General features: G+C 36.7%; 1 protein-coding gene across 27 annotated transcripts in view; it reads right to left on the reverse strand.

Annotated features, from left to right (window-relative positions):
- The window catches only part of KDM4C (lysine demethylase 4C), a 292096-nt gene that overhangs the window by 243826 nt on the left and 22147 nt on the right, over window positions 1-26123 (reverse strand). For 16 of the 27 annotated variants that reach the window (XR_015701120.1, XM_087742689.1, XM_087742692.1 and 13 more), the window contains 3 exons: window positions 23680-23855; window positions 20669-20783; window positions 8072-8265 (listed from right to left, as the gene is read on the reverse strand). Coding sequence is in view for 26 of the 27 variants with exons in the window: in XM_087742689.1 (XP_087598815.1) it covers window positions 8072-8265; window positions 20669-20783; window positions 23680-23855 (485 nt within the window). In the remaining variant the exon portion in view is untranslated. The other 11 variants (XM_087742704.1, XM_087742694.1, XM_087742690.1 and 8 more) reach the window with 10 other exon arrangements.

Here is a 26123-nt window from a genome sequence, read left to right on the forward strand (position 1 = left end):
AAATAAAGCAGCTCATGAAGTCAAACTTAAAGAAATCCTTTTTTTGTCACAAAAACTACAGAGTTATAACACAACTGTACTAGAATAATCAATAGGAGTATATAAATTTAGTCAGATTTCTTAAATTTTATAATGATCTTTCTATCTATGCCTCAGCAAGTAATTATACAAATCTATGCCACATGAATGACATTGTTCTAGACATCAGAGCTAAAGAAGTTACATTTCGTACTACAGAATCATTACCATGGTAGCTCTGCCGAAACTACAAATCTGAAATATGAAGTAGTCTGTTCCTTCCATCACTAAAAACATCAAAACCCACAAATCAGCAGACAAGGTGGTCCTGGAGATTGGTCATTAACTTTTGAAAACTTTCTTCTCTAACTTATACACTGCAGAGTTAGAAAATAAATGGTCACATATATTGTACACCTATAGCTTATACAAATTAAACTGCTAACTTTATTCCAATACCTAAATGGCTGCTATCAACTGTAGCAGTGCAAAACCTTGTGAAAAAATAACAACCCAGAAACTTCTGGTCAAAGAGAAGAGCATAGCTTCTTCTTGACCTTCAAAGTGAGAGCTCAAAGTTATTTATCAGACTGTTGCTTTCTTTGTTGCTGCACCTGTTTTGTGAATGGGCTAAGGGAAGGTCCTCTTTTTCTCCAATCCTGTATTTCCAAGGCCTTTATGTTTCTCAGAATGCAGATTAAGAAAAACATTGGCTAAAAACATCTAAGTAGGTAGACACTAGAAAGAACTAGCAGCACAAATGGTTGCCCATTAATTGCAAGCAATTTTACCCGCAGGTTTAGAATTCTGCAGAAAAGTAAACTCAGTTCCGAACTGGTTTTCAAGTCACCCCATGCATTAGCAAAGCAACTTTGAGCACCATCTTTAAAATTCAGTATCACAGAATGATAGAAAAGTTTAGGCTGAAAGGGACCTAAATGTCATCCAGTCCAATCTCCTGATCAACATACGGCTACCTTCAAGGTTAGACCAGTTTGCATACGGCCACATATAGTCAAGCTTTGAAAATTTCTGAAGACTCAGCAGCCTCCTTAAGCAACCTGTTAACAATGTCACTGTGAATTATTTTTTTCCTTGTCTCAAACTGAAATACCCCTTGTTGCAAGTTGTGATTATTGCTACCTTTTCTTTGTTATGTCAGTGCGTCACTGAGAAGAATTTGTTTCTGTCTTCTCTATAATCTCCATATACCACAGAGTACAACTCCAGACCATATATCAGAACATATAACTTTTACAGAAAAATTCGTAAGTCAACAACTATACACAAGTAACAATCAGCTCATAAAATGTTTGTTTCCCCAAATAATTAATGATTTGCCCTTAAGGACTGCAAAAAACCTCTCCCCATAATTTGTCTATAGATTTCTTGTATTTTGCATAAGAAACCTCTCATGTTAATCCATACTGTTAAATCTCATAAGAACAGAAAAGTGAAGTTCCACATTAAAAATAAAGAGCCCTGACAATCCAGAAAAGTTTAGCAGTCTCAGGAAAGTATCCCATACTGTTAGAAAAATCCCACAGATAACATTTTCAGAGATGCTAGGCATTTGGGCTTTAAAGAACAGAAAGATTCAAGTAAGCATGAAGCTTCTTCAAAGGAAAGCCTCCACAGATACTTCACCACCCAACCCCATTATGGGCATCAATGCAGAGAAAAAAAATCTATATAGAAATATATCAGAAGCATTGAAATATACTATATTGTTACAATACATGCATTCACATTATCCACAGTTACTAATAAGGCAGTCAAAAGAAAACTATTCGAGTCCCAACATCTGCCAATATTCTAAACAAGGAACATAAGTATATGGGTTTGGTTTCTTGGGTGGGTTTTTTTGAGAATATCAAATATTAAATTCATTCTATCTCATAGCCAAAGATCTTACACAATAGCAGTCCATCTTGGCTGACAGTTAGCATCATCAAAAAAAAAGAATGTGAAGTCTAACACAGAAAATTTTATGTATTTAAAAACATTAAAGTAGTCAATATTATGTTTTCTGCCTTTCTGGTGACTTCACAGACCCTGCTCTTCAATGCTGCATTTTACAAACTGCACCTTCCAAATAAAAGAAGTGGGTTGGACTGTTGTGTCACTTGTATTGCTTTTTGTGCAACAGGGTAATTGGTTATTCAGTACTGCAGAATTTCGTAAGTGTAGGTAGTAGATAAATTTGAAACTGAATGCAGTAGATAAATTTGAAACTGAATTTGAATCCACTTAACTTTAACACATGCATAGTATCATGATGACTATAGATGAAAGGAAAACTGGTGATCCTTGTCAGGTGCTCAGTTAAGTGGTACGTTTTACAAGTAGGGCAACATTTACAACAGTATTACTCAAAGTATGAACATAAAAACACATCAAAAACAAAGAATCATTGTTTTACTGTGCAGAAAGTACCCAGCGCCAAGCAATACGGTCATCACACAAGCTGCCTCTTGTATTCACCCAGTTATTCTCATCTCAGTGACAAGAAACAGAATGTGAAACATTGAGTTCCATTCTTCCTAAGCCAGGTACATGCACATATAATGGATAACACCATCAGCTGCAAGCTAATTCAGTGTGATGCTAAATACTGAATGAAACTACTTCTCTGAAGCACGTTCTATATTGACAGGGGAAAAATAGCTCACAATCTTTCCTGCTAATTAGTATTTTAAAAATTCCAAAGCTGCAAACCCATAAAATATCGTTACAACTAAACTTACAACAGTAACTTTTTTACAATTAACGTGATTCATTGGTTTCACAATTGATAACAGGCAATTTGCAACCTCCACTTTATATTAAAATAATGCTGTCTATCTAATTCCAGACACTGGGCTCAGAATACCGTGCCACTTTCTATAAGCAACACTAATTTGCTCTACTATCTATTTAGGTGGTTAATATTTATTATATATAAACATGATAAATAAATTTTAAAAATATAAACAAATTGAAATCTCATAAACTTAATTTAGGAAGTTAATACATTTGCTGTTTTGAGATGGGAAATTTCAGGGTCTGTTACCACCTAAAAAATTTCCCTACTTAATCTAAATATTTTGAAGTACAAAATCCTCTTCCATGGCAGGGGTAGGGGTAGAAGGTAGAAATCTCTCCTTTTCTTCTAATTCCCTTGTCTTACTCAGCAAAGTTCTCCCACTTTATGGAGATCATTCTAACTACCAAATGATTGCTCGGTTTCAAGCACAATGATAACCCTTTCAGACTGCTGAGAAACCACTATACCATTTGATTATAGCTACCTTTTTACAATCAGAATCCCTATTCTTATTATAGTCAGCTCTGTGACTCCTAATATTCTTATTTCTAACTTTTTTTATAATTTTCAGCAAGAAGTGTGGCTAATCCTCTCCTAATTTGAGCATAACTGTCTCCCCAGATCTCATGGAAGTTTTACACATTGCTCCCATTTTTCACACTAAAAGTTTGCACTTCACTGTAACTTTTTGTATGTTGTTTTTCCTAGACATAGAACATAACTAGGAAACATGTCAGTTCTGTCAATGGTACGCATAACTTGTGCAAAGGTAACAAGACTCTTCCACTCATGCTTAATTCTGCGTCACCTGGCCAAATTTTGACCAGTCTTTGTCAGCTGCTGATCACACTGAAAGTCCTATTAATGCTACCCCAGAAGACCCTGTCAGGACCTGGCTGAGTCTCTTTTAACCTGTATACTTTATTGCCGTATTTGTTCCTAAATCGTATAATGTTAGCATCAGTCTGAGTATGCTTTTCCTTCTTCATCCTTTTTGCCTGTGATTTTGTCTAATACTAATATCAGAGCACCACCTATTTTTATCCCACCATACTCATAACCCCATTACTATTTCCTCTGCTACTGGGATTCAAAATCTGAAAATCTTCACATGAAATCATGTATTAAAGACTTCAACAACTCCTACCAACACCTATCTACTATCCATCTTTCCTCTTTTTTCCACTTCATAAAGGAAGATGAACAGGTATTGGTAGACATTCTACACTGGCAAATCCATAAAAACAGGGTCTAGCCATGGCAATGAAGAGGTAACAATGAAGTTGCCCATGACAAAAATATTACGCAATCTGAAGATTTCTTCCTATCCTGTATGCACTGAACTCCTGAAAAGAACTCCTGAAACTAAATTACCTACTTTATTTTGAATTTCAACATAGGTCCATTTCACCCCACTCCTCTTACAACCTAAATAAACTTCCGGGTCCAGCGTCACTCTCCCAGCCCATCTACTTTTCGCTGTCTAAGCATTCTCTCTTCAACAATCTGGTGGTCTCTTTTTCTTGACATTATCACAAAGACAGAACCATCTTCTCTTTCTGTTAGCATACATTCCTCTTTATTTTATGATTGACCAACCCTGCAAGGCATTTTGTGATTTATGAAATACATTACTAAAGAGAAGGGTTTTTTTAACATAATGTATTGTTTCTTGTCACTTCCAGTCCTCAGAAGAGCTAGGAAGCTAAGACTAGATGGAATGTCACAGAAAACATCAAAAATTGATACATAAATTATGTTTGTATTATACTGCAAGTTTACACTGTGTGCCTTTCAACAGAAAGTAAAAACTCTCATTCTTTATGCAGAAAAGAGTTCAGACCTCCACCTTCAGATATAAAAGGTGAAATGAGCACAATTTTAAAAAATGTTACTTTCTAAAGTAAAATATTAAATATATTTTCCACATATCTTTACTCTCTTTCTGTAAAATAAAAAAAAAAAAAAAGAATTAGTCCAGTTATTATTATATTTGAAATATCCGCGGTGCCATGAAAATATTTAACTTTGGGCCTGCTTAATGAACACTTTCACATATTCATTATTAATATTCTTCAAGAAGATTTACATCATCATCACTTAAAAAAATTCCTATCAATGCCACTGTTTCTCATCAGTCAGATAAACAGCACAAAGAGAAAGCACTGCTTTCAGATACTTAATAAACCCTGAATTATTTTCCAAAACGTAAATATCTTACTCAGATTTTTTTTAATTATTGATTTATAATGTAAATTGAAACATTACCTATATTTTACCCATGGATCTAACACACATACTAATAGTCTAACATTCATACTATTAACAAAAATCTGTTTTCTGCTAGACATTAATTTCCAAGAGCAGTTCAATACTGTAACAACATGACAAAACTCCTCAAATTATTACACAAAACAAAAATAAATTCTCTTTAGTCAGGGCCTATACCCCTGAAATAATAACAATAGAAGAAAACATTTAACAACAAATGGCAAAGTGAAGAAATTTTTAATACTGATAAGCAGTTCACAGGTACCATTACAAAACATACCAAGAACAAACTGAATTAATAAATTAAGTAAATCATCAATCACATCAATGGTTCTTCTTGGTAATAAGAATTTATTTCTAAGAAACTGTGATGTAAAATGAGGTACCATCTCCAAGATTTCTTTCTGCTCAGAAAAAAATGCAAAGGAAAAGTTGCAGTAAATATTCTGCCTGATAGCAAGTCATTTTAATAGGCCCTATTCCCCTTTGCAGCAAATCTTTTCTCACCATATCCCCCTCTACTCTCCCCTCATATTGTTCTGTTTCAGAGCTTCTAAGTTTTCTTAATTCCTTTTTCTCCTTCAAATTATTTCCTCTCTTTAGCACTATTTTGCAAGCAAAAAATAATCTATAAAGCAAATATATGTATTACACAAATATATATACATAAACACACAAACAGCCACAGTCCTGATTTTACAAATGGTTATCAAACACACTTTTCCCCTGTGTTTCATATGAGGCAGTCAATGGAGGAATCAGTAAACATAATATAAAACTATAAACTTTGCGTGCCTCTTGGAAGCGAAACTGCACAGAGTATAAGAAGAAATGAAAGTTAATCTATGCCTAAACACTGGAGAAAGCTTCAAATTCCATAAAGATTGCCACAACAGTCAGATTTAGCTGCTGCGTACAAGTTATCATCAGGGCTCTCAGGGGGAAGTGGTTGTGTTCTCACAATTCAGAGAAAAAACACTGCCTATCATGTGATGCTTAGGGACATGGTTTAGAGGTGGACCTGGCAGTTACATTAATGGTTGGACTTGATGATCTCAGAGGTCTTTTCCAACCTTAATCATTCTATGATTCTATGATTCTATTTTTCAGTTCTCCATAAGACCAATGTCACTGTCTTGAAGAACTACATGTAAATCCAGTAAAATTAATAAACATGTATTACTACTGTACATGCCAGGGTATTTGATTTCACTAAGGAAGCACCTGTCAACTCAGTTTAAATTTTTTAACAGCAGACAAGATCTTTACTATCTGTATCCTAAGATTCAACTCATCCTCCACTTTTTTGAAGAAAATATTATATTAATATCACATTAACACAAGATACATTCTACTGATACAGAAACAGCATTAGCGTAAATTACTGCAGCATTCCTCCAGTAAAAGCACATGTATAACAACAAATGAATCTTTAACTGTCTTTCATTCAACTTTTTTTTAGCGTTGCATTTCTTAACAACATGGGCCAATGTGGTCCAGAAAACGAAGTTGTATCCACCACTATTTCTTCAAAAGATGAAGAGGTCAATGTTTAATGACTTTCTTCATTTGGAAGTGCAAACAAGTATCTGTAAACTAGAAAAGCACTTATGAACTCATACCTCCTTCAAAACACTTAAAGAAAAAAAGCTTTCTTAGCTTCTACCCTTTGTGTCTAAGGACTTCAGGGTTTAAGTAAATGTCTCTGCTACTTTGAATTTTATAATATGCAGCTAGGTTTTTTTTTAAATAGCACTTTTAAAATTCCTAAGAATCCAAAATAATTTTTATGCAATAATTTTTTTAGTTAAATTTGTCTTATCATCTTAGAACATTTTGGAATTGCCTATCTTTACATCCATTTTTAACAAAGATATAGTTCTTATGGCTGAGAAGAGTTTCTTAGTATGTCTAATTCTATCAAAGCAGCAATTAAAAAAATATATATATTTAATCAATTCAAAACATAGATTTGCATTACTGCAATAGCTGGTGTTTATCTTCTCTGTCTAAATGCAAGAGATCCACTATACAAGACAAGCAGGTAAACCTAAAGCAATGACCTAAGAACCAGCAGCTGACCAATTTACCACCTTCTTAGTTTAACTACATCATGTTGCATAGGTCTGTGTCTTTTGTATGGGTATAAAAATAACCAATAATGTTTTATGGAATTACCAGCTACAAAGTTTTCCATCTAAGTTTGGATGACTAGAAACTGCCAGAACCAAACTAAGCATAACATATCTTTTATGTATCTTTCTAATGATTTTATGTTCTCTTCACAGGTATTTTGAAAAAAAGTAAGATTTTATAATCAAAAGGAAAACATTTTTCTCATATCCTTTAAGATACACATATAGATTGTGGTATATGTATAACATTAAACCTACCTGTCTCTCTATTAAGGCTGTTCAATCAAAAATCTAAGATTACAGAGAAAGGATAGCAGAAGCTTCCTATTTAGGAAGTACCTTTAACACTGAATCTTATCTCCTACTGGGACTACTGAGTTAACAGTAGATATTAAGAATCTGATTCAAAAAAGCAATTAAACGCATGTTTAATACAAAACATGTTAGGCAGTCCCAAAGGACAACTGAACCAAAGACACTGATTTCAAAGAGGCCTTACAGAAGTTCCCTCAAATACTCCTGGGGCTCCCAACTCATTAAACTTCTTATATTGAATCATTACAATCTTTTTCTGTTGAACTCATAAGGCTTATTTGTTCTGATTAGGCTTTTCCTTTAAAATAAAAGAATGCATTACTGTGATGTTCTTTACATCACAAATCTCACATATTTCATAGCATTATCAGCTTAAAAAAAAAAAAAAACCAAAACACACAAAACCTTCTATCTTAGCTTTTGAGTAAAGCTTATCACTGTGATGCAATTGTACCCCATCTGTTTGGTTTAGTCAGCTGAAACAAACAGATAAATGAAACCATCTTTCATAAAAATTTAAACTTGCCATGACTTTGGCTCCCCAAAATGGAGATAATTAATACTGTAGAGATCCATGTCTTCAGTGTGCCATGCAAATGTTGTTTTCCACATGCCAAAATATAGATATGGTGTATTTACACCCTCAATAGAAATTCCACAGTCTTCTCCTACAACATCCAATATTGTATTAAGATGGGCAATATTCCATTCCTCAATACCCTGAAAAAGATACATAATAAATGTATTAATAAATTTATAAAGTAATGCAGTTTTATGTAATAGTTTCAGTCAAAAGATACACACCTGATCTAGCCCTTCAAAAGACTGTAGATTAATACAAATTTGTAAGCACTCTAGAAGACAGCTGAAGTTACGCAAAGAAAAATTCTCTTGACCTTAGTAAGGTTTAGATCAGGTTCTAAGTCTGAGATATTCAGAGCAGAGAATGTAAGTTCATATCTGCTCAACACTTAATAGATCAAATCTAACATGGATTGACACACAATACACAACAGAAATAACAGCTGCAGACAAAATCTTTCATGAGTTGATAGCTGGAAGCCACTAAGTTTCACTGGGCCTATCTATGCTTTTTGATTACTTTCAAAGTAATACTAAATAGTATGAAAAATTATTTAAAAAATTAATTTACATGCGTAAATTTACCATTTCTCCTAAGAGTATAAAAACCAAAACTATTACATCACTTCAGAGGTATTTCTAGCCATAGTGATGTACTGCGTAAGAAATATACCACAGAAGAAATCCATTGATTTCATGGGATTTCAGCTGTGTCCTTACATTATTGTCTATAAAATTTGCATATTAAAAGCCACTCAGAAAGCCATGCATGTAGTTTTTATCGTATTTCAGATTCATCCACAAAGTGCAATTCTAATTTCAGGTAATACAGCATGTAAGAGTCAGTATCACCAAGATCAAGCTACAAAACTGAAGAGAAAGAGATTAGACTTCATTATAACACCAATTATTAGCACCTTCAGGGAAGACATTAGCTGGTGCTCAAGCAGTCAGAAAAACAAGAAATATAATCAAAACTATTACAAACTCAACTCAGGCAAGTTTTTTTTATTGGGAAGACAGCCCCTAAACACACCATTAACGCTCCACAGCCCCCATTACTGAACTCTGTACAGTTCTGGTAATCTTACTCAAATTTAGGGAATGAATTGATGGCGGATTGCAGTCCTGATGAAGCTGATTAAGACTAAGACACATGGTGACATTCAATAGTTGGGCAGGTGGTGAAGTAAGAATACAGGTTAAAGCAAGAAGTAACCAAAATGTAATACTCTCAGTTTTCATTTCCTTGTTTTTTTGAGATTTTATGTCAACTAGAATTGATATACAAAACGGTAACTTCTGTGAAGTTCAACCTTCTCATTGAACAAGCACTTCTGACTGCCTGCTATGACTATTTCACTTAGTAAGAAAAACTATCTGCAAGTTATCTGGGGCTTTTACAAAGGAGTAGTTGACTTTTACAGAATGAGTTCATTCCAGACAGCAATTTTTGTTCTTTTTTTAAAATGGAGGCTTTGGCTTTGATGCATTTGTGTGACATAAAGGCACTTGAAATTTAAAAATAAAAAGAAAAATTAACATGAGGACCACTATCAAAGAAAAAAAAAAAGAAAAAAACCTAAACACCAATATGAACTCAAATAGCAGATGCCAGTAAAATTTGCACCTTTCAAATCTAAAAATCATAATCATCAGCAAGGTAGTAGAGATGTAAAATACAAAATTTGTTTGAAAAAACAATTTTAACTAATTATTCCTCTAATTAATTTACAGATTTATTTTTTTTAAATCACATAAAATTTATCTCTGTACACAAATTGTGCAGTCAATCTGCAGAAACAAATTAATACAGCAAAATAAGAGCAATGACTGAACCATGTAGGCACAGAGACACATCCAAGGTTAGAAGACAACAATAAATACACTAGATAAAAATCAACTGTTAATGTAGGGAGTATACTCTTTCTGGCAGTGGCCAAAAGCAGACAAGAAACAGTGTACGCAAAGGAGTACTTCCCCAGACTACCCTTGCAGCCTGCAGCAATTTGCAGATGGAAGATTTTTCCAGACAGAGGTGTTATCCTTCTACTGTTAGTACCCTGTGGGCTTTTTACCAATTTATTCATCCAGTCACCTTCTTTAATCCATGTAAGCTTTTAGCAACCATAACATCCTGAAATCTTAACTCTTCTCTTATTAACAATTAAGTGATAGTTAAGAATAAATTATCCTTTTTTTTAACACCACATCTCATCTTTTTACCCTCTGTTAAGTCAAGTCACAACTAGTCACCAAGCAAACTGCTAGTGGTCTGTCCCTAAAACAAAAGCAAATCCTCTCATGGAGAACAATCCCAGGAGAAAAAGTTTGCTTCAAAACACCAAATATACCAAATACACAATCCACAACCTCTACACTCAAGATGCATGAGCTATGTCATTTCCTAAAGACTATTTTTGACAAGTAGTCTTAGCTCAAAAGGAAATGTTCACTGACATTGGCTAAAATCATACTGATTTATTTTAAATCTTCATACATTCCTTGAACTTAAAAAAAAAACATTTTTATATTTATGCCTAGATTGTTAACAAGTAATTATTGTAAATTATTATTAAAGCTGTTACTTTCCCTTATAGATGTATTTTTTAATATTCCAAAACATGAATTAAAATGTTTACATGATTTTTTAAGTAAAATATCAATTCTAACTTTTCCAATAGTTATATAACTGTTTTTAAACTTTACAATTGCAATGCACACTAAAAAGATCACAGGAGCTGTAAAAGAGCAGTTTCACAGGTCAAGACATAACAATACTTCTCAAAATGAAAGTATATTTTAGCAGGTTATGCTATATTTAATAACCATTATTAGAACACCAGTACGCATATTACATGACCATAAGGTGTAGCTGGTAGTTTCTTACAAATACAAAAACCCATTTAGACATTATAATCTATTCAATGTTAGGAAAATATCAAATATTGATTCTGCTCAGAATATCACAGTAATACCAGAATATTCTAATAATTTCAAGGGAATGTGTAAAGGAAGTATTTCTAATTTATCCACATTTTTTATGGCAAATACCTGTGATCTTTGATAACTGTACCACACAATCCAACATCAGGAAAAAAAGCTGAAAAATAACATTTTTTTTTCTTTACTATAACAAAGAAATAAAGGCTTGAAACATCTTACCATCTATGGTCATTGCTATATACATTAGACTTGCCTTGTATTTCCTCAGAGAAATATTGTAAGGTCCATATTAGTTTATATAGAAGACCACTATTCCAATCTTCACTAATTCTGTAGATGATTCAAACTTACTGTAAACTACTATCAAGAGTTTTTATGACTCTTAACAGCCTTTGAACCAGCTTTTAATGCAATGTGGAGATAAAATGGGACCCTTCACAAGCAGCGCTCAAATATCTGAACACTTGAACAGTTTAGAAGGAGCTGACCCATTCTTTTCTCAAAGACATGAAGAAAAATATAGCTTTCAGAATACTGGTAAGTGAAGCTCAAGGTTGTAAGCACTGACCTCTTTGCAGATAAGAATAAAATAGGCTCCAAATTAAATTATTTTTTATTCATTTCCTTTTTTTAAAGTACTTACAATAGTGAGATGATACTATCCTTTGCACTTAAACAAATCAGCCAACAGCATGACGTATTCTATTTTTATGAACATGATTTCTGTATGTATACATTAATACACACAAATCTTTTTCAGTGTTTAATGTTTCCTGTGATTCTCTCATGGATTCATTTCAATACTACCCTGGCAAACAAGACATCTGTTCTACAACTAGGATTAAAAAGCCCCTATAACTGACTGCAACAGCTCAAATAATAAAGAATAGTAAAAAACCTAATTAAGAGACAGAGTGAAAAGCAGTGGGAGAAACATACAGAAAAATTTGTGCTTGGTCACCCACTCCTCTCTTCACACACCCACTCACTCACACCAATGAATATAATAAAAAACCTGCCAGATTTTTATTGCTTCCTCAAAGTGCATAGAATACAGACAGAAAAATGCTATGAACAGAACCTCTGCACCATAAACACACAGATTAGGAAATACAATCTCCCTCATTTGATCTCTTCTTTTCTTCTTAGTATCTTTTCAGATATAACCATTGCTTTGCAGCACCCTTTTGAAGGGTGGGTAAAAAAGCAGAAGCAAGTAGATTCTCTCTGGAAATGCACATCAGAACCAATGACCTAAGTGAAAGAATGCTCACATCGATCTCAACTATGCAGAGATCACAGAGAAAGCACATATCACATAGAATCATAGAATTGTTTAGGTTGGAAAAGACCCTTAAGATCATCAAGTCCAACCGTTAACCTATCACTGCCAAGTCCACCACTAAACCATGTCCTCGAGCACCACGTCTACACGCCTTTTAAATATCTCCAGGCATGGGGACTCAACCACGTCCCTGGGCAGTCTGTTCCAGTGTCTGACTACCCTTTCAGTTAAGAAGTTTTTCTTAATATCTAAATATCTAAACCTGCCCTGGCACAACTTGAGGCCATTTTCTCTCATCCTATCACTTGTTACTTGGGAGAAGAGACCAACACCCACCTCACTACAGCCTCCTTTCAGGTAGTTGTAGAGAGCAATAAGGTCTTCCCTCAGCCTCCTTTTCTCCAGGCTGAACAACCCCAGCTCCCTCAGCCGCTCCTCGTATGATCTCTTCTCCAGACCCTTCACCAGCTTCGTTGCCCTTCTTTGGACACGCTCCAGCACCTCAATGTCCTTCGTGAGGTGTGGGGCCCAAAACTGAACCAAGTGTTCAAGGTGCAGCCTCACCAGTGCCAAGTACAGGGGGACAATCACTTCCCTACTCCTACTGGCCACACTCTTCCTGATGCAAGCCAGGATGCTATTGGCTTTCTTGGCCACCTGAGCACACCGATGGCTCATATTCAGCCGGCTGTCAACCGACACCCCCAGGTCCTCCAGCCACTCTTCCCCAAGCCTGTGGCTTTTCATGGGGTTGTTGTGACCGAAGTACAGGACCTGGCACTTCTCCTTGTTCAACCTCATACAGTTGGCCCTGGCCCAACGATCCAGCCTGTCCAGATCCCTCTCTAGAGCCTTCCTACCCTCCAGCAGATCGACACTTCCACCCAACTTGGTGTTGTCTGCAAACTTACTGAGGATGCACTCAATCCCCTCATCCAGATCATTGATAAAGATATTAAACGGAACTGGCCCCAGAACTGAGCCCTGGGGAGCACCACTTGTGACTGGCCGCCAACTGGACTTAACTCCATTTACTCCATTCACCACAATTCTCTGGGGCCAGCCATCCAGCCAGTTTTTTACCCAGCAAAGAGTACACCCATCCAAGCCATGAGCAGCCAGTTTCTCAAGGAGAATGCTGTAGTAAACAATGTCAAAGGCTTTACTAAAGTCCAGGTAAACAACATCCATGGCCTTTTCCCCTCATCCATTAAGTGGGTCACATAATCATGTGCTAAAACATGCAGAACTTCCCACAGTTAAAAAAATCAGGAGTTCATGTCCCCTCATTAAGCTACCCAGTAACATCCTGTACAAACTTGTGGTAGGTTGATCCCAGCTGGATGCCAGGTGCGCACCAAAGCTGCTCTATCCACTCCCCTCCTCAGCTGGACAGGGGAGAGAAAATATAATGAAAGGCTCATGGGTCAAGATAAGGACAGGGAGATCACTCAGCAATTACCATCACGGACAAAACAGACTCGACTTGGGGAAAAAATAATTTATTACAAATCAAATCAGAGTGGGATAACGAGAAATAAAAACTAAATCTTAAAACACCTTTCACCTACCCGTCCTGTCTTCACAGGCTTAACATTACCCCCAAATTCTCTACCTCCTCCCCCACAGCAGCGCAGGGGGACAGGGAATGGTGGTTGTGGTCAGTTCATCACATGTTGTCTCTGCCGCTCCTTCCTCCTCAGAGGGAGGACTCCTCACACTCTTCCCCTGCTCCAGCATGGGGTCTCTCCCACAGGAGATAATCCTCCACAAACTTCTTCAACATGAGTCCTTCCCTCAGGCTGCAGTTCTTCATGAACTGCTCCAGCGTGGGCCCGTTCCACAGGGTACAGTCCTTCAGGAACAGACTGCTCCAGCATGGGTCCCCCATGGGGTCACAAGTCCTGCCAGCAAACCTGCTCTAGTGTGGGCTCCTCTCTCCACAGGGTCACAGGTCCTGCCAGGAGCCTGCTCCAGCGCGGGCTTCCCACAGGGTCACAGCCTCCTTCGGGCATCCACCTGATCAGGTGTGGGGTCCTCCACTAGCTGCAGGTGGATATCTGCTCCACTGTGGACCTCCATGGGCTGCAGAGGGACAACCTGCCTCACTACAGGCTGCAGGGGAATCTCTGCTCTGGCCCCTGGAGCACCTCCTCCCTCTCCTCCTTTACTGACCTTGGTGTCTGCAGTGTTGTTTCTCTCACATATTCTCACTCCTCTCTCCAGCTGCAGTTGCTGTTGTGCAGCAGGTTTTTTTCCCCTTCTTAAATATGTTATCCCCGAGGCATTACCACCATCACTGATTGGCTCAGCTTTGGCCAGAGGCAGGTCTGTCCTCTAGCCAGCTGGCACTGGTTTTATTGGACGCTTCTAGCAGCTTCTCACAGAAGCCACCCTTGTAGCCCCCTGGCTAACAAAACCTTGCCATGCAAACTCAATACAATGCTGTAAAGGATGGCATACAAGATATATGCTTATGGTAGTTTGCAAAAGACAACCTGTAGGACTATCTCAGCAAGGATGGAGAAATGTACAAACTCCCTGGGCCACCTGTGCCAGGGCTCAGACATCCTCACAGTCAAAAAGTGTTTCCTGATATTCAGGAGCAACCTCCTTGTGTTTCAGTTCATGCCTATTGCCTCTGGTCTTGTCACCAGGCACTGCTGATAAAAGCCTGGCTCCATCCTCTTTGCATCCTCCCTACAAGTATTTATATACATTGATAAGGTCCCCCCAAGCCTTCTCTTCTGTAGGCTGAGTCGTCCCAGCTTTCTCAGCCTTCCTTCATATGAGAGATGCTCCAGACCCTTCAATATCTTACAGGCCCTTCACTGGACTCTCTCCAGTAGCTCTGTATCTCTGGGGAGAGATGGGGAGCCCAGACCTGGGCACAGCGCTTCAGGTGTGGCCTCAGCAGTGCTGAATAAAAGTGAAGGATCACCTCCTTTGGCCTGCTGGCAGCATTCCTCCTAATGCAGCCCAGGACATTGTTAGCCACCTTTGCAGCACTGGCACATTGCTGGCTCGTGTTCAACTTAGTGTCCCCCAGGGCCCCCAAAGGACTTTTCTGGAAAGCAGCTTTCCAGCCTTCAGCCCCCAGCAGGTACCCCATATACATGGGATTTTTGCCTCATGAGGTGCAGCACTTTGCACTTCCCCTTGTTGAGCTTCATCACATTCCTGTCAGTTCGTTTCTCCAGCCTGACAAGGTCCCTCTGGATGGCAGCATGACCCACTAGCATATCAGCCGATACTCCCAGTTTTGTATCGTCTGCAAACTCTGCCCCATCATCCAAATCATTAATGAAGATGTTAAACAGGACTGGACCCAGTACTGATCCCTGCAGTACACTTACATTAGTCCTTCTTGTTGCTTTCGACACCTCTCAGATTCAATTCCAAGTAGTCTTTGATGTCCTCAATTGCATTTCTCCATACTTCGTCAGTGTCTCTGTATTCCTCCCAGGTTCCATGTCCCTGCTTCTACCTCCTGTGTATTTCCTGTTTATGCTTGAGTTTTGTCAGAAGCTCCTTGCTCATCCATGCAGACCCCTGACATTTTTGCCTGACTTCCTGCTCATTAGGATGGACTACCCTTGAGCTTAGAGGAGGTGAATACGAATGAGCTTTCTTGGGCCCTTCTTCCCTCCAGGGCCTTATCCCACAGGACTCTTCGAAGCAGATCACTGAAGAGGCCAAAGTCTGCTCTCCTGAAAACCAAGGTTGTGGTCCTGCTTTCTGTCTTGACACCTCCTAAGATCCTGAACCTCACCATCTCATGGTCACTACAGCCAAGCCTGTCTTCGACCTTCACATCAGCAACAAGTCCTTCCTTGTTTATAAATAGAAGGTCCAGCAGACAGCTTTGGTCAGTAAACTGTCACTGAGGCCCTCCAGAGACTCTTGCATTGCTTACACCTGCTGCTCTCCTGCAGCCTTAGGTTAAGCTACAACTCAGATGCCATCCCTAACTTATTTCATGGTCAAATCCAAACTCTACATATAACGTCAAGGTGCTGCTTTAAAATCAAGTTAGCTCCTCTGTCAAGGGATACAGCACAAAACTTGAGTCCATCTCTTGCTAGAGTTAATATTACGTTAGAGATGCACCTACAATTCAGCACAAATAACCAACTGTTAGCCTACAAACTCCACTGACTCAATCATTTGTGTATTACTAATCAAATATGCTCCCCACAGCTTAGCCGTGGGAGAAGGCAGGCATTAGAAATTGTCTTATCAGGAGGAATAAAACTAAGAGAAAGAAAGGAGAACTAAAGTGATCTCTTCAAGACAGGAGCCGAAGAGTGGTGAGAGAGAGGCAAGACAACATTTATACGTGCTGCTTCCAAACCCTAACCTTTCTCTACCAAATAGCAGATACCATTGATGGCACTGAAGTCAGATGTGTTTTATGACCCATTATAAACATCAAATCAGTCACTTTTCTTTGGAACTCCCTCTGAAACCAGGAAGATTCTTTTCCCCCTAGTTTCTAGATCAGTCCATGTAGGGGTTTCATACATCTTCCCCATCTGTCCATACAAATACAATTTCACATTAATTAAAAAACAAACAAACGAACAAAAAAAACAGGAAACAGAAAAAGTTGATTTGAGCTCCTTGTATCTCATCCAACAAGGAAACAACTTAATTTGTGGCCTCAGGGATTGGTGGTTTAATTTAAACAACAGTTGGGAATGTTATGGAAGTAGAAGGCCTAATGGTAGTTCACCAGAATAGAAACTGTACAGAAAAAGTAGGTGAATCACACTCTTCAATTTACTCACAGGTACAATTGCCAGAAAAGTTAATAAAAAGTTAATAAAGTTATGATATCAGAAACAAAATAACTCCCTTCCTTCCTCTTCCTGACAGGAACAGTAACTTTTTGCAACTGTTTCACAGCCTAGTCATTCACTGTCTAAGCTGGCTGAAGTTGGCATTATATTCGTGCTAACTCACAAGGAAGACAGCTGTCTTATGTATGTCTTGTGTATAACACAATAAAAAAATAAATCATCACTTCTCGATTAAAATTCCTAAACAATCATAACTCTTAGGTGTTCATAATCAACTCAGAAATCAGTTTAACAATTGCAGCTAGCGAGACTGGTGCTTTACTCTTGACATTATAAACTCTTTCAGGAATATTAATTTTCACTCAAGTCCAGACGACCTTATAGCAGCAAAAAGACAGAACCTTGAACATGTATCAAATAATGTTTACAATCTTAATATAAATAATGATCCTTACAATCTGTTCCTTAGTGCAATGCTTTTTCTTGAGTCACCTACATTGTCATCCTCCTACAAAGCACTGTAATTAAATGTAACAGCAATTAAAATGCATACAGCACAGAATAATATTTCAAGCAAACATTCAACTATCTTAAATTTATTTTCTACAAAGCTCTATACAGTGTAAAAAACACTTGTTCTCATAGGTTATTTCCTTATTCATAAAGATTTAATCTATGTTCGGAATTGTCAAATAACAATAAATACATTATAAATACACAACAGAGATTCTGGAATAATCCAAATATCACAAGGGTAAACGTTGACTCATTGATGGTAGTTGTCAAATTTCAAAGCATGCATTTACAGCTTTGTTCCTGTGTGGATGGTTTTGGTTTTTTTGGTTGTTGTTGGTTTTTTTGTTTGTTTGTTTGGGGTTTTTTGCTGTTCCATATAACACAGGCTTTTTAACTTTGCCCCGTCTTCCAAACCCCTCAGAATCTGTCATCCTCTGATCTAGGAAAAACAAACAATACTTCAAGATCTATGATCTCTCCGGCACAATGTCAGCAAGGTGCTGGATTCCACAAATAACATCATTGTTTCTTAAACAATCTAAATAGTAAAAATTAAGGCTTCATCATGCTTCAGATACGGATGTCTTAATGTAAAATTGAACATTACCATGTGGAAAAGAAAACATAATTGGTAAACTTTTAAACTAAAGGATAATGACTTGTAGCACAGCAGCATTTCTCACTAATTTTGATGGTTCAATTACACATATGCATCATACTTTCACTAAGCTCCTGGTGTTTTTCTACCTGGTATTGTGCCAGATATTTACCTTTCTGTATTAAATGCAACATCAATAACACACTGTTTTCTATAAAATGCATTTTGTAAAAAGTAAGCATTTGGTTTTGTTTATTGCAAATAGGCTGTTATGACAAATTAATCCAGCCATCCCCTTTCTGCTGTAGGTTGCCCAAAACATCAGCTACTTGTATTCATCTCCTTTCCCTAAATAATGACAATCCTGAAGCAAGCTGAATGAAGACCTAAGAACAACCTCTAATTTGAAACAGAATCAAAAAGATACTTTCTTACACTTTCTTCAAGTGTAAGACATGAAAAATATTAGTTGTGCAAGTACACCATCTGCTGGCCAAAAATTAACTTCGGCAAAAATATTCTAAGAGAAAACATTTTGATCAGTGGCATTCATAACTTTTTCACCAACAGTTTGGTACCAGGGGTTTTTCCTTCTTTTCCTCTAAACCCCACTGCACTGTAGACCGTGACATGGCTGTCACATTAACTGCTCAGTCTGTGCACTCTCTTTCCTCAGTGTCTATTCCTTTCACTAACACTTCTCCTTTGTTGTTTGCTTTTAAATAATACCCATTTAATCACAGCCATTAACGTTTTTTTATTCAAACTATTACTGTCTTCTTCCTCACTCCTTTATTCCCCACTCCCTATAGCTTCAAGTGCTTTCTTTGTCTCCCCTTCCTATGCACCTAACATTTGAGTTAGGATTGCTGAATGCTGCTCATCGCACTTCACCCTTTGCTTTTTTGATCTCCCTTCCTCAGCCTCCCAATCTAATGAGAGTGCAATTCCTTGAAAAGGAAATCTCTGACCTTTTCTTTGACCAGTCAGCCCTTCAAAACTGGATACTACTGCATTTTCTTTTCTTTGGAAATGTTGTAACCTTACTAGAAATAGTAACCTTAAGATACTAAAGACCAAAGAAAATACAGTCAAAACAAAGTGCACATTTGTAAAAAGCCAAGCCGAAAGGTATTATCTGCCAATATTAAAGAAAAAAAAAATCAGAGAAGAAAAAGGGCAAGCTTCTCTTTCTTGAAAGAAACACTGCTTTCCTGTGCCCCATTTTGGTCTCCACAAAGCTACAGCCATCTAGAATGTCTCTTCACAAAAACACCCCAAATCAGAATGTTCAATTATTTTCTAAATCATTTTTATACAGCTATTTGGACACACAATAAAATTTGGACTTTCTGCTTTCTCTAAACAACAGACCACTGGACATTTATAGCTATCTTTCAAAGATCACATAACCTAGTGCAAAAATTGAATTGCCTTAAGCCATCTTGGTTGACTGTATTTATCTTTGGACAGAGTCTTCAAGTAATTTATCTTCTGTGAAGAAATATGAAACATTAGCACAGTCTCAGACCATCTGCCACAGGCAAAGTCTATCTTTTTTTTTTTTGAATGATTGGATAAGGCAGTTACATAGAACATGAAATAACTCAAGAACTCCACACATGGTAGATTCGTCTGGACAAGTTTGCCCTGTATTTTTTAAATCCTCAAATCTTTTTTGAAATGCTAACATTTCTTCTGTTAGTCTCATTACTTAAATAATCCTTTCAAAATCTAGTTCCTATAGCTACTTACATAGCCTAATTGGTATCAATGGATATTCTGTAATTCTTTGGATAATGAGATCTGTGTTTAGAGTCCCATTTTATCCATGGAGATCTTTGCAAGTAACCAGCAAAATTCATTTCCTTAGGAAGTTTCCACTTCATCTACTTTAATTCAGAGGTACACTGTAATTGTAAGCACATTTCCAGGGAACTGCAGGCATTCCAAGCATGTATGAAGTACAGCTATCACTTTTCCTCAGTGAAAGAGAGAAAAATAAAGTATTTCATCTTTTAATTTTGAAGTAAACATTATTTAAAATATCACTAGATTTCCACAGAGGTACACAGGAAGCATGCATACTGAAATGTTAATAAACAAATAAATAAATAGGAAGGAATCTCAAAGTTCTGGAGAGTTCAAAGTGAAGAAAAGGCAGAGTCTCATGATCAGGAAGAGCAGCAATATCCTACTGTCTAAGGACAGAACTGTCTGACTCTTGCAGATGTAGAGTTAATTTCAACCTTGCTTGGAGTCTTTAAAGCGAGTAACACAAAGATTTCAAAAGACAGACAGATTCTCAGTCACAAAGCAAGAATGTATCCTCTAAATATAGTACCCTTTAAAAGAGGGCTGGAAGAGAGAAACTTCATAAAAAGCTATGCATACTTCATCATAAATGCTCCCATTGATATCTGCTCCATAAATTGGTGCTACAAAAGTCAAGTTCTTCCAGTATTTACGCTCCAGATCTTCATAATCTACGTATCTTGGGGTGCAGTATCTGCAGAGGAAGAGGTAAGCAAAGGTTCAGCATAGTCTTTCAACAACCACCTTCACAATGGACTATGCTTCTGATATTGCAAATTGAATTCTAAGAGATCACTTTTTTCCAAATTCACTGAAATAGAGGCCTTATTAGTTGTCCTGAATTCTTAGTTTCATGATTCACCATAGCATGTAACCTCCTACCTGGCAGCTAAAGTAACTGAAGTCATATACCTACCCATACAACATTTTCCTCAGTCTCCAGCAGCTGAACAGCACATCTACTGACTGTCCTCAGGCTGAGGCCCTCCCTTTTGTTTCTCTTCCACAGAAAAATCACACACGGCAAAGCCAATTAATTGACAGTATTTGTTATTTTCCTGCCTCACTACCAGCTCTGCAAAGACACAGAGGAAGGTCCTGCACAAGCCTGTCTCAGACCAACCCAAATGTACTAATTCTGCCAAGCAGGAGCCCTGCCAGGCAAAAACAGTACTTTCTTCTCTTATTCCTTCCCCAGGAAAACCTTTTCAGAAAAGGCATAATGTTTCAAACAGCTGATACCAAAAATTTTACCATGCAGTGAAAAAAAACATTTAAGGAAATTTTTATTTTTACTCCATTAGTGCAGCACAGGGCACCACACTTTTACATGCATAAATATACTTATGTATATACTTTTGGAGGGTTACTCAAACCTCATGTAAAATCTAATGGGAACACAATACAAGCACACTACCATAGAAAACATCCATCAATAGCTTTTGCATCAGGATCCTTTGTCAGGCCTCTGTTCTCCCACATTTACGACTTCAGAAAAGAAAAATTTCCCCCATTACTGCAACTCTGGGAAGTAAAGTTTCACATTAGCACTGCCAACTTGCTACACTTGAACTACTGGAAAGAAAATCCAAACATACAAGAATTAAGTAGACCAGGTACATTTACATCATGCAATAACACAGAACAGAGACAAGCAAGTTAGCAAAAGGCATCTTAACCAAAGCATTCTCAGCAATGGAGTTGTTTCAATTATTTCTCATGATATGGCTCCAGAAACCAGATTGTTTTTCTGCTTGGCACTGAGTAATATGGATACATAACCTCAGTTACCATAACACAAGTATCTTGATTACAAGATGCAGATATGCCCGTATTTCCCAGAGGTCAAGGTGGAGAAGCACCTTGGTTCAATGGTGAATCGCAAATGCCTAAACAAATGGAAGATGCAATGCATTAGACTGAGCACACACAACCCTTTTAAAGGCAACTATGATTTAATTTGTATGTTCATGGCCCTTCTCTCTTTCCCAAAGGAAATGGATAACATCACAATACTCAGAAAAGAGTCTTTAACAGAGAAGTCGTCTTCATTAAGGAACAAAATTGTTTTTATGGGAGAATAGGGGTTCTCAGCTACTTAATAGTTTAAGAAATACAGAGTGCATTAAGAATGTCAAAAGAGGTTACATGACACATTTTCTCAAGAGCAGTAATGAATATGGAGAAAGACCTACAGCTATTAATAGGTAAGAAACCCTCCCAACTGCTCTTAACTTTACCTATGACGTTTTAAACTGATTTCAGTAAAAAACATGAAAACTGAAAGTCAGAAACATTTCCAAAATATCTTCCCTGAGAAAGAATATAATAAATTTAACTATCATGATACATATTAAAACCTTCACAGTATCCTTGCATTATCAAACTATTTTAAGAAATTAGTGTTTCTCATTTTACCATGGGTTAATCAAATGTAAACTTTAAACATATATGAACAAGTATCACAGAAAATTACATCAGATACTACACAGATTTTATATTTTATTCTCCCCTCTAACAGTTCCTGAACAAATAATTTTAAGAACTACAAAATAGGTTCCCATTCCCACTTACCAAAGGAAAAAAATTTTAAGTGTGATAGCCTTAATTTTTCACCAGTAATATATGGGCAGAAACATACCAATCATTTTTAATTGAAAAAAGGAGATCATTTTTGCACTTCCACACAGGCATGGATATTATGGAACGTTTGTTGAGGATCCTCTTCAAAAGCTCTTCATGTCCTAGTTTTTCCTGATCTTGATAACAGCTTCTCTTCTTACCTCTTAATTTCTTAAATTAACTTATGAAAACTTTCCTTCAAACTAGGGCAGTGTTACCTTCCTTCATTATATTCAAATATCTTTTCTCTCTAGGATCCTTTGACTCACCTTCCAGAAACTATTTCCAGTCAGTTTTGAGAAAATACTAAAGTAGAATTTACTCTTTTTATATGGCCAAAAGGAATGGGGAAGAATTCCTTCTATCACTTCCCTCTTCTTGGAATGCCCACCAATTTGAAACTTTTTAGTATAGTACCTAGCCCTTCATAGACTTTTTTTCCCCTCCCTTAATGTCCATCTTGCCATAACCAGAATGTAGACATTCGCTAGGTGCAGCAGTTGAGTTCTCTTAGATTAATGCAAAAACTTCCGGGTGAGTTAAAAAAGATGTTGGGTTTTTTTCAGAATTACATGATGATAGGCCATTCCAGTATCTAGGCCAAAAAAAAGAACTAAATATTGAACATTAATAAGTGCACTCAAAACAAAACTCAAATATAAGTCTGTATCATCATCATTATTTTCAACATAAGCATTTGTTAGAACAGAAAGAAAAAAAAGGTAGACAGAAACCATCACGTCTCAGGTTTTTCAGATGCTTTCTTGCTGCCATGGCACAGAATGCTTTCAACAACAGAAACACAAACAAGATTCATACTGTGGTACCCTTCCACAACTTAGGAGACAGGAAAGCCTGTACTGAGTAAGTGAAAAAAATCACCAGCTGCCTAGCACAATTCAAAGAAACCACAATACAGGAACAAATAAATATTTGTCTTTCTAAGCAAGACCCTCCCAAATACATACTTGTCACTGTTGGCCAGCTGCTTGAACTCCTTCACTGTCATTGGCTTTTTCTGAATGTTGTACTGTGTAAAGAGCCCTGACTGGCCAGTGACCATCTGCTGAATTGGAGCAGGAATCACCAAATCCTCAATATCATTATAATGTTTTCTTGGCTTCCACTCCTTTGGTGGGATAACCTTTAAATTCAGAAATAGAAAACAGGACATCAACAGTTGCAATACCAATTCAAACCACTTTGGAAAAATCAAAAGAACAAGTCAAATATGCCCACATCATCAAATGAACGCTTCCTTACCAGCTGTTTCACAGGAACTAACTGACCATGTAAGTGCTCCTAGATAATGCAGATACCACTTCAAAATGGGTATAGTATTACCTTAATTCAGAAGAAGCAACTCAGTAATCTATAGCAATTCAACCATGTGCAACTGTGCAAACATACACATGTATAATAACAGAACAGACAAATATTTTATAACCAGAAAGCCTTATAATTCACAAACACTTCATACTCCATGATATAAAATTGTTATCCTCAATTTAAAAAAAAAAAAAGAAATTTAGATTCACACAAAAGATTGACAGTCCCCTGTCCAAATGTTATTTGGTGCAAACAGTATGAATAACTTTATTTCTTACTGAAAAAATGAAAAAAAAATAAAGCTATTTTAGAGAGGTTTAGATTTTAGAGTCTGTTCAGCTTAATCCCCATAAAACTGCAGGGAACAACTCTATTAAAGTAAGAGTTTGCACTAATTTAGATATACTAATTTTTATATTAACGTGATTTAAACCTCATAATTAAAGATTAAAGCTATGTGCAGATTAACCATTTGTAAAGTTAACACTTTTATTGCAAATACCACAAAATTGCCCAAAGTCTACAAAAACTCCTCAGCAGATTCTAAAGTGTCAGCAATAAATTCATTAGGAATTTCAAAGAAGCCTGTAGTCACACCAGTGTTCTTTTACAGACTGTGCAATTTTGAACATTCCTTGCATTTATTATTTTATGTGAAAACAGAAAACTCTAGATTTGAAATTGCAACAGTTTTAAAACACAGCACAGACATTTTTAATATATATATTTGTTTTGAACTTTTACTTGCCCATATGTTCTTTGATCCACTCATTATATTCATGCTTTTCCATGGAGCTCAAATCAAATTTTCACAGGCATTGGCTTGGAAACTTTTAAAGTAATATACAACAGAGTAGGATGGATTTCATAAACACGAATCTACCACGTACAAATTACATTACTTGAATAATTAATTCACATCTTAGACATAGCCTTTACACTAGACTAGCTAGGCTGTTCCTCTAATAAGCATTTCAGGATTACACAAAATATTGTCCATTAGAGATTTTGCTATTACATCACTCCAAGAAAGTAAAAAATTCTAAAAAAATAACACAGATGGATCCTGAGATCATTTGCTGCCTTTGGAAAATAATCACAAATAGGCAAATTGTAATGCTAATGTACTCAAACAGCCCATCCCTCGAAGAAATCTGATCAAGACCATTCATGCTAGCAAGCACACACCAAAACAGAAACATCAAGCTGAAGAAAAGTTATCAAATAGTAACATACTTCCATACCTAATGTTTTTATTTTAAACATAAACAGGCATTTTTATCCAGTTTTTACACAGATGCAACTCCCTCTTTTCCTTTTTTCCTTCTCAGCTTCCATGGGACTTCAGTTGTACAGAGACTATTTAGCAAGTTTCATTGTTGTTTACTTTCAGAGAAAAAAAATAATTGAATCATCTTGTGATTCCTACTTATTTCTTTCAAACAAATCTTAAATTATACTCACATCAACAAAATACAAGATGTTGGTTTGGAAGCAGAGAAGTCATGCATTCAGAATATATGCATAGAAATCAAATATGTGCACAGAGATTTCCATTTTCATGATTATTAAGCACGAACTTGTAGGTTTGGCTCAAATATATGAATACCAAAAAGCAAAATTTGCATTATCTTATTTAATTCAAGGTCAGCATGTTTTAAGCAATAACAATATTTTTGTGAATACAGGTTCAAAATATCCTCTTCCAGCTAACTGGAGCATGTTTATTATTGCTGTAATTAGAGTACTAGTTAGAGAAGTGAATTTTGTGGAGACCAATATGCTAAGCATCATTTTAAAACAAAATAAAAATAGAGTCCCTGCCCCCAAAAATTTGCATTTTCTAACAAAGGTCTGGGCAAGGACTGGAGATGTTAAAATATCATGTCCAAAGTGACACACAGCTAGTCAGTATCAGACCTGGAAATAACGACTAGGTCTCTGAGTTTTTACCGTTGACCTGTCCCACTGAAGCCTCTTCTCATTCCCATTAGTAAAAATAACCTCTTCAAAGTCAGGCAAGTTAAGTTTATTCCATGGAAGGAACCTAGATCGAATTCACCAGCCAAGCTGTTCAATGCTC

The sequence above is a fragment of the Nipponia nippon genome, unplaced genomic scaffold, assembly GCF_047370975.1.
Source record: "Nipponia nippon isolate SJK-2023a ecotype South Korea unplaced genomic scaffold, ASM4737097v1 scaffold_8, whole genome shotgun sequence".
In the NCBI taxonomy this organism is placed as follows: Eukaryota; Metazoa; Chordata; class Aves; order Pelecaniformes; family Threskiornithidae; genus Nipponia; species Nipponia nippon.